The sequence below is a fragment of the Temnothorax curvispinosus genome, unplaced genomic scaffold (assembly GCF_003070985.1).
Source record: "Temnothorax curvispinosus isolate PA1 unplaced genomic scaffold, ASM307098v1 QBEX01010937.1, whole genome shotgun sequence".
NCBI classification, from domain to species: Eukaryota; Metazoa; Arthropoda; class Insecta; order Hymenoptera; family Formicidae; genus Temnothorax; species Temnothorax curvispinosus.
The window spans coordinates 4,797-14,948 of record NW_020220717.1 but is presented as its reverse complement, the minus strand read 5'-3'; the positions used below and the strand labels follow the sequence as shown (position 1 = coordinate 14,948).

Here is a 10,152-nt window from a genome sequence, read left to right as displayed (position 1 = left end):
CACGTCGAATCTACGTCGCATGCGAAAGAAGGAGCTGTTGCGCCAATACTGCTCGCAGGACATGAACATGGATGATCCTGCGGGCGGTAGCGTTACTTCCGCGCCTATCATCATTCCACCCATCAATCCAAATCGTACGGTCATCACCATCCCTAAAGCCGTAGCTTCGATGACAAGTATACCAACTCGTGAAGACTACAAGGCGGTCGTTGATGCGAATATGGAGAAGAAACGGCGAAAGGAGCGAGGCGGCAGTGGCTTCCTCGACGTAGTAGCTGGCGAAGAGGAGAGCAGTTCCGATAGAAAACGCGGTCTTATGGTTGGTGCGGTCAGTGATCGTAGAAGAGGCAGGCAAACCAGACCGACCGCCACCACGGTCGCGAACAGCGCCGGGCCACCGAAGCTGAAAATTAAGATCGGTAACAGTATAATTGGTGGACAAGAGATAGGTAACGCGCAGGACGATCGTAGCAGGATAAGGCCGCCGAAGAAGCGACTGAGCAGCATTCCAAGCACGCCGAGCATGGAGGAGCTCCGTCGCGAGAGCATGAAGTTCCGCAAGATGATCATGGCGGGCTTCGACAACGACGAGAAGACGAAGAACAAGCGCGACAAGAACGGCAAGCGGAAGAAGCGACAGTCCAGCAAGAAGGAGGCGCGGGTGCAGATCCTGGAGGGCGGCGCCGCGACGCCCAAGCTCATCATACGGCTGGGCAAACCGGCGGGCGCCAACTCCTCGACGACCAACAACGACGCGGCGAGCAACGCGCCGGCCACCGGCGACGAGGACGACAATCAGCAGAAGGCGTCGTCGGACACCAAGGACAGCCGAGTGGGACCGCCGCCGCCCGAGCCCGTCAAGGAGGAGGCCGGGGTCTACTCGATGGAGGGCGGCGTCGACGAGAAGCAGCCGACCGACCCGAACACAGGCACCACCGCCCTCAGGAACATCCGTTCGGCGAAGGTGACGCCGATTCGATTAAAACTGACCCGCTGTCAGGAGGGCTACGAACTGAAGGATCCGGTGGTAGCGAGTAGGGCGAGTGTGGACGACGAAGGTGGTAGTGGTAGCAGTACTAGTGCGACGACGACGGTAACGTTGGTGAACTCGGCGGCGCCGTTGCCGATCGGCGGCGCCGAGCTGGAGAAGGCGACGACGGTGGCGGCGGAACGTTTGCCGGCCACCGACGTCGCCGTCCCCGTCGCCGAGACGAGAACCGAGCAAGAGGAGCAGCAATCGCCGTGCATGGAGAAGCAATCTTCCAAAGAGGATATTCCATTGCTGCCTCAGTCCGCAAATCACAACTCGCCGGGGTGTCCGCCCGCACCGCTCCCGCAAGGATGCCAAGTTAGGTGATAATTAATGATAATTGTATAATACGGTAATTGTAGTGATCCTTTCTTAGACGATTTTTCTGCGTGCGCGTGTGTGTTACGTACACGTGCCATCGGCATCGCACCACTTGCCGTGCCCGCGTCTACGTAAGATATATTCGCTGAACACACACAGAATACGTTTCGTATACACTCACGTACACGTACATAACAAAATAGAAGGTGTATATTGTTCATTACTGAGACAGAGACTCGGTAGAAACGTTGTAAGAGTGTAATATAAATTATTGATTATTGTAAATGATCTGAGGGTGAAGTGAAATTTCACAAAGTGCCCAAAATTTACTGCAAATACTAAAAGAACACGTGCATTTCGTCGGGTGTATCGACGGTCCACACTAAGGTGTCTCCCTCGTTGCGCGATCATTGTGTAACATCGTCTCTTTATCTGCAGACCTTTGCGCGCACCCACTTTTCCTTCATAACATGGATCGTTTGGCCAATCAATTTCAATTAGAACAATACGCAATGTAGTATAGTAACCGTGTGACATCGATCAATTGTTTCTTTCGTTTTTACGGGCATTACACACATCCACAAGTCCTCTTCTAAAGATCTTTCAAAGACAGATTTACAAAATCTCTTGTAAAGAGATTCCGAGGAGAGCATGCTTGCCGATCAACCATAACTTGTCGCTGTCATTTCCATTAACTGCACAACTATCTAACTATTTATTAATTAAGCCTATAGAAACAGTCTGTAGAAACGGCCCAGGCTGAATTTCCTCCTTAATGTTTGTCGACGCGCTACGCTCAAAGATTTTTCTTACGCTCGTCGATGTGACCTCAAAGCAATATGATGATCAGGTGTGGACGTATGAATTGGTGCAACGTATTTAACGCACGAAGAACGAGAATGAAACTACTCATGTTCGAGCGCAACGATCGACACCTTAATGAGGTATCGCGGCAGCGACGTAAAATTACCTTGTACAAGAAGCATATTTCTCAAATCACCGCTTAGGTCGTGATTTTTAAATGATAGTTATAACGAATTTTAATAAACCACCACAATACTATATAGTATATAATATTTCGAGCGATATACGATCGATATCGACTATGATGTGGCAAGGAAAGCGTATACCAGCTGGACGTGAAGCATCAAATGAGAAAAGGGATACGCATCGTATTTTTTTTTTTATTTTCAGAACAAATTTTTTCATTATTATTTTTTTTTGACACACAGGCATATCCGTTTGTGCTTGAAAGAGAAAGAAGAAAAAGAGAAGAAAGGACGTGTTTTGACCGCAATTTGACAATTGAAATTTGCATGCACTTTCTTGCGTTTGACGATTAAACTCCGCAAGATAATGTTACGTATTTGCTCTCGTAAATCGCCCGTTTTTCTCTTTTATTTTCTTTCTTTCTTTTATTTTGTTTTCGCTTCACGCTGTGCAATCTGCACACACGATCGCAAAGTTAGACGCGAAATTTGAAGATATTTTTTTATTATATTTTTTTACACGTTATATATATTATATTATAAATACATATATATTATATATATTACGTATGCGCCTCTCGCGCGATTTGTTACATAGTTTTTTTATAGGATCCAACGCGTCATTATTAATCGTCACGATTACCTATTTTATCCCTTTTCACGTTGTAGCCCTGCTGCGTGTATTTATTTATGACGATCAATGTAAGACGCTAATTTATTCACTATGTATTTTCTTTCGAAAGCTTCCCAAGAACGGTTTTTAGACGATTTTTCAGTTCTCTTTCTCTCTCTTTCTCTCATCTTCTCTCTTTCTCTCTCTCTTTCTGTTTTTCCTTTTCTTTCTGTCTTTCTCTTCCCTCTTTCTCTCCTTCTTTCTTTCTGTTTAGTATCATCCCAATTATTATTATATACCGCACGCTATTATTACTATTATTATGTATTTCTTTTCCTTTTTTGTATTAAGAAGTTTTAATCTCGCCACGTAGATAACAAGAGTTATGCGTATAAAATACTCATGGTTGATGAAGCGGCGTGCCATGTTTTGTAACGATATTAAAAAAAAAAGAAAGAAAAAGAATTGCGACCGAATTGCGGGTGTAAAAAGGGAAAGAGAAAAATTGTTTCCTTTCGGACATGCGTTACGTGCGTACATGATTCGACGAATCGCGTGAATCACACAAACATAAGTTAAAGATATTCCGTTAGATTTGTTTCGTACGAGGCCGAGGAACGACGCATCTTCGTCGTCGTCCATCATCATCATCATCATCGACTCCGCTCTTCGGGAAAGAAGATTCCTGCAAGGGTTGCCCGTGATTAATCCTTCGTTTTCTACTTGTCTACTGCATTTCAATACCAACAATATTAAATAGCTCTATTAATTCTAAAATACTTCGTTAAATTACAAATATATGTCTAAGCATGGAATATAAAATACATTTAAGGATAACAAATTTTTTTATAGGGCATGAAAAATTATCGTTTCTGTGCGCGTTGTATGAACACTTACGTCTTTCTTTTTTTTTTCTTTTGAAATAATTTATTACTCAACTGTAAAATCCGAAGAGCTGCAGTAACATATCGAGTTACACTTTACAAAGATGCATCCTGAAGAAAAGAGTGTATACATGTAAAAGACATTGTGGAGAGAGATGTGTTTCTAAAAAAAAAAATCTAAAATCTTTCAGACATCTTCAAGTCGCTCGTGTCTTTTTGTTATTGTATTTATTTATTTTTCTGTCGTGTCTTTTTGTTATCGTATCTCCAGGTATTGGTATGTAAAAGTATCGAGGAAAGGAATTGGAAATGATAAAGCAATTAAGGGCGTGTGACGTGACGAGGAAGATTGGCGACGACTGAAAGTCGATTGCGTGCAATCGGAGGGAGTGCGTTTGTAAAACGCGCAATAAGCGAAACTGAGATTGTTTACGTTTTTTTTTTCAGTCCAGTTACGCGCGCCGATGGGAGATCTTTACCGATTGCTGATCCCTTGCTAAACGTGCAATTGTTACGACGTCCGTAGGAAGGTCCTTCGTCCCGGTCCCCGCACATTATCGATTGTGGAGTGAAGAAAATCGTGGGAAGCCGCGCGTATTAGGAAAGGCGGCGAATTTTTAACGATAACGAGGAAAATTCGTGTTTGAAGATGGGACAAAAATGAGATAAAGACGTTGAGGTAAAAGAACTGACATGAGTGTGAAAAGCACGACGGAAGTACGGATAACGAAATTTCCAGGTGAGCTGAAAGTTTATCCTGTTTAGAGAACGGTTTTCCACTCGCTTTTCACTCCGCAATTGTATAACGCGACGCGCAGGTTAAGAAGAAATTGTACATACATACTCGTGTATCTCAGATAGGATACAGGAATCTGTAATTGGTATGAAGCTTATATAACGGCTGTGTTACCGTACGGATCTTATCTTCCAGATGGTTTTTAGTTGCTCTCTTTCTTGGATGCGAGCGTATTCAAAAAATAAAAAAAAATTAAAAAAAAAATTAAGATAAGTGCATGATCGCGCCGAAAGACTTTCGACACCTCTTCCAACAAAGATCGTTAATCATTTTTAAAAGGAAAAAATTCTAGCGCGGCTTATTATCGATCGACAACTTTTGGGGGTTGTTTGAAGATAAAATCGTAATAGATATAGCTAAAAGTATAGATAAAAAAAAGGAAAACAGAAAAATTGACATCTCGGAGAAAGAATTCACTTCGCGAACGTCTCTCGGAATCTTCATCTCGATCGCCGGCAATTCTCTCGATCTCCTTCATTACGCACTCGAGGAAAGATCACGTGGTTGTACTACAAGAAAGTTAGTCGATTTTAACGAGCCGGCAAATTTTTGTAATCAAACGTTAAGAGTATCTTCCATGTACATTGCATACGCGAATGTTGGGCTAAAGGGTAAAATAGTCTTTTGCCGCGATCTTGCGATCCCATGAAAAAGGAAGAAGAGAGTGAGAAAGTGAGATAGAGAGAGAAAGAGAAAATGGGTGAGTAAGTTGCATACATGTGAGAGTGAAAGAGAAAGAGAGATAGAAAGAGAAAGGGAGAGAATGAGAGAGAGAGTTTGGCGATACCGTTTCGTCCCAATTCATTATTGTCATAACTCTTTATTTTCTTGTTATGCAGCGCAAAAAGAATCAAATCAAATGAAGTATTGTTTAACGCGTCGGCGATCTTTGCGCGCTCGCCGTCGCCTTGAAATTCTCATCGATCGCGGAAACGAATCCTTCTCTGCGGTTCCTCCGGCGCGTGTCGCGCACGATCATCGATTGACCGCGAATCATCGATCAACGAGCCGACACGCGCACCGAATCGGTTTAAATGTTTCGCGAGCGAGAGGATTTTTCCAGACATACCTTCATACCTTACATATATAACGCATTGTACATTTTTTCAGTGATAAGAGCAGAGTTTTAAGAGCCTATATTGTACAGAATTATAAAGAATAAAATATTTGGTTAATTTTTAATCGTTTCTTACATGCGTATATATATAATAAAATAATAATTACTCTAATAACAAATAACGATGAATTTAATATTATATATATATAAATACGAGTACATATATATATATATATAAATATATAAATATATAAATATGAACATATATATATATACAAAATATAAATATATATAGATAATTTTATTATATAATACAAATGAGTAATATGATATTTAGTTATTGTATATAGTGTAAGAAAGAGCTGATCTTGTAAGATACAGATAAGGTGTTTTAATGTGCACATAGTCGCGTCATTGTCAATAATCATATTATTACGATTAATAATAATTACAGTTTTTTACATCCCGCGTTTCCTTATTCGACCTACACCCACAAACCTGTTATTCTTACACCCACGTTAATAAATTAACTTATACTGTCTTGTTATTATATACGTTAAATGGAAGAAAAATGGAAAGTTTTATTGCAAGTTCTTTTTAAAAAATGTTTGATGTTCTCTTTTATGTCTGATAATCATCTTTTAGGTAAAATATGCTACATCCATTTTCAACAATTTTTTTTAAAAAGAAGCTTTTATTGCGATTTAATTCAATTAATTTAGTTAAGTAGTTTAATCTTCGCAAAGTGTAAAATCATGTCATATATTACGTATTAACGTCATTTCTTGGAACAGATTTTATTTACTTTACGTGCGAACATGATCAATAAGGATGATGGCAGGTAACAAAGCATTCTTCACGTTCCTTTCACACATTTTCTTTATTCTTGTACAATAGAGATTTCAATGAAAACTTACGAAGCTAATGAAGCTGTCCAACAGCTTCACGTATCTTAGAGAAAATTCATACGAAGAGCCAAAGGCTACACATTGATAGCGATAAACATAAGGTATCACGCGGATGGAATACGGGGCTCACGTCAACCCCAATATCCGCCATAACCGCCAAATCCTCGTCCACCCCAGCCTCGGCCGCCCCAGCCACCGTATCCTCCGTATCCTCCCCCCCAACCTCTGCCGTATCCCCCCCAACCTCCGCCGTATCCTCCATAGCCACCGTAGTATCTATATGGTCGTCCGTATCTGAAATTGTTCATGAATCGTTCGATTAAGCAGTTTGAACGACCGAAGAATTTGCTTGTTTATTTAAATGCAAACTAACGGTAATTTAAGATGTGACAGATTTTGTGAAATATTATTATATTATATAAAGCGTTCGAAAAATCGTCGTCTTTTTAATGACAGATGACTTAATAAATTTTAGAATCAATTTTTACTTAGTGATGATTTTTTGGAAAAAAATATTGATTTAATATCGAATAAATCAGGATTTAATGCTGGAGATAAAAGATTGCTAATCAACTCTAGAAGAAACAAATTAGTCTTAAAAATCTTAAGTAACCTTTCGTTCGTTATGAATTAGAAGCATTATATTCATTACTTATAAAGGCGAGAGAAAAGGTTGAATATATAAAAGGTATCACTTGTGCTGCGCATAGGTACGATTAGTATCAAATTATAATTTATAATCGTGATTACACACGGCAAAATAGCAGCAAACATTCTGTTTGCCTATTACATTCTGCTTCTCCTGCCTTTATTGTCATTAAATTATCATTTGAAGTACTGGGAACGTGAATCGAATGGAACATTAAAGATTTTACATATTCAAACAAATTGAAACTGAAACATGTGTGCACGCATTATGCACACATTTAATGTGTATAAAATTAAAGATATCGTTTTGTTTTAAATTATCGATCATGTAAGATTTTTCAATGTCTCGGTGGTTATTTAAAATATCGTAAAAATTAGATTTTTCATCACCTAAACAATTGTTTAAGTTTAATTCTATTTTGATGCGCGATATTTTAGAGAAGCCACTGTACACTTTTCTGTGACGGTAAATTTTGACGTTTCGTGAACGTCACTTGCAAGAAATAGACGAGATATACATACGGTCCGCTTAATTATTGTAAATTGATCGTTGCGGTTCGCTTTAGCGTTAATTGCTCATCGAAATGCGTCATTTATGCACGCGACTAGTTAGAGTGTTCGTGCGACAGGATTACGTACGAACAACATGTGATTCATGCGCAGTTCAGGAGAGGGATGTGGTGAATACGAATGAAGAAATACTGCGCCACAAAAGCGCAATATTTTTTTCCAAATGTCTTCTGTTTACGCGACTGTCATCTTTACGAACGAGTCGTGAGCACCATAAACGAGCAAGACGCATACAAAGTGCGCGTGAAGTATGTATAATCGCGGTTGAGTAATCCCCGATTACGATGGGATACGTGATCGCTGTTTGATGTTTGTCGTTACAAGCAGCGTCCCAACGACACGTCCGAACTCTAAATAATGAAGATATTGAAAGTACGGGAAGCTGATCGTCAAAAAATTACCGCGCAATTTCCGAACCTCGGAATTTTTCCACAGGACATGACTGTCTTTATCGCGCGACAGTTTAATTTCGCCTAATAATTTTAACAAAAAGTAGGTAATTATTCATCACGCGAATGTAAAATTAACAGTTCCGCGAGAAAGAGCTATTAGCTTTGTAGCGATTGCAATGAATGGCGGGGTATGTTAAGAAAATGGATTTATTTGGTTTTTTTTACTTCACTTTGCAATGGCACGCGACGAATTTTGATATTGGCATTTTGGGAGCATTCTGAAAAGTATTCGTGTCCAAAACGCCTAATTATATTCATTGCAATTTATTTTATAGGTCTAAATTGTCTAAGGATGATGAGCTTCACGGATTCACGAATTTCCTGCGGATAGATCGATGTCAATGGGGTAGAAATTAAAATGATTCGTAACTCACCCCCAGTACGAGGCATCCGCTACTAGATCGTTCGCTTCCGGTTGTGGGTCGCCCTCATTCTGCACAGCGGCGGCGAACGCGAGGAACGCCGCGAGGAGGAAGAACACCTAGAATCAATTCGAGGCGATTCCTTATTATCGATCTGCGATTTGCGCGATTAAAACCGAATCTTTTTGACGCGATCTCGATCCGTTCCCGTAACTTGTATCCAATGCACTTGAAAAATCTTTGATCGATCGGGGATTCGTCGGTCGCTTCCGCTGGATGCGATTTGCAACAATAATCCATGACGATATAATATTCGAAATTTGACAGATAAAATATAAGAGCGTCTTTTTCCCAAAAAGATTTCTAATAGAATAACATAGCAACGATTTTTATTGATATATTTTGATGATGATCTGACGTTATTTAATTCAAGTTTTCTGTATCACTTTTAAACTTATATTCGATTATTATCATATTTATAGCTCGATTTATAAATCCCGGTCTATACTTGATTGTCGAAGGTAGTCTGAGCAATTCCTGAAGCGACTGGCTTTTCGGGGGCGCGAATTACTCTAATTTAATTAATTAGACAAGTTAATCAGGCTTGCGATTGACGTTTTGTGTCGTCGAGGAACAGCGTACACACGCGCGACACGGTAAGAAAAAAAAACCAGAGGAAAGGAAAAGCGTCTTCGAAACGATAGTGTCGACGTGAGAAAATGAGAGGGATCCTACGGACCACTTACGAAATGCAATGGACGCAACATGTCGGAGACTGATTCCATTTCGAGTGCAGCGGGCCTTTATATACGCGGTCGACCCGGCGTGTTTTCGTAGTACCCGGGATACGCACGCACCAACACGTGCACAGGCATCCGCGCGCCTGTCATCGGCTTATACCTGCGGTTTTCGCACACGCGCGAGCGAGTGAGCGAACGAGCGAGGAAGACACGCGATAACATGCTCCGAGAACGGGGAGTGTACCAGTTGCGACACAAAGAGCCGCAAATGGGAATGCCAATGTCGAGATTGCCGAGTGTTTTCGTGGGATACCGAGATTCCGCACGATGCGCGCGGAGAGGCGCCCCGAGGACGTGATCCTCGTAAAATCCGAGGCGAGCGTAATCCGAGACCTCGCGACTTTATCGCGCCGATAATATTCGCAGATATTCCCTTCGAGTCAACCTGTCTCGTTATGATTGATCTTAACATCTTCGTTTATCCCCAAAGTACCACTGAAGTGCAGGGAAGTTTCTTCATTTCGGAAAAAATAGAGAAGTAGAAGAGCCATCCATCTTTTACTTCACAAAAACAACTGAAAATGTTTACGAGGTGTCAAGTTTAGATTAATAGAGTTGTGTTAATTTCTTCTTAGCATAAAAAATGGAAATAAGATCCGTTTGGAGGTAGAGATTAAATAAATTCACCTTCATTAAGAATATATCTTTCCGCATTGAGATGCACGAAAATGGCTGATATTTCTTTTGGTGACTTCAAACACGGTCGATACTTAATTATAATT

General features: G+C 40.7%; 1 protein-coding gene across 1 annotated transcript; it reads right to left on the bottom strand.

Moving 5' to 3' along the window:
• Nucleotides 1-6,551: 6,551 nt before the first annotated feature.
• On the bottom strand, nucleotides 6,552-9,483 carry LOC112460957 (neuropeptide-like protein 30). The gene is made up of 3 exons (XM_025025930.1): nucleotides 9,377-9,483; nucleotides 8,643-8,749; nucleotides 6,552-6,892 (listed from the first exon to the last, which is right to left on the bottom strand). Exons 1-3 carry the CDS (start codon nucleotides 9,413-9,415, stop codon nucleotides 6,730-6,732), a joined length of 309 nt encoding a protein of 102 aa, XP_024881698.1. The 5' UTR covers nucleotides 9,416-9,483; the 3' UTR covers nucleotides 6,552-6,729.
• Between the last annotated feature and the right edge of the window lie 669 nt (nucleotides 9,484-10,152).

Coding starts and splice junctions, on each gene's coding strand:
- LOC112460957 (XM_025025930.1), bottom strand. CDS start 9,415: ATGGAATCAGTCTCCGACATGTTGCGTCCATTGCATTTC. Junction 8,750..9,376: donor TGTTGCGTCCATTGCATTTC/GTAAGTGGTCCG, acceptor AATTGATTCTAG/GTGTTCTTCCTCCTCGCGGC. Junction 6,893..8,642: donor GCGGATGCCTCGTACTGGGG/GTGAGTTACGAA, acceptor GAACAATTTCAG/ATACGGACGACCATATAGAT.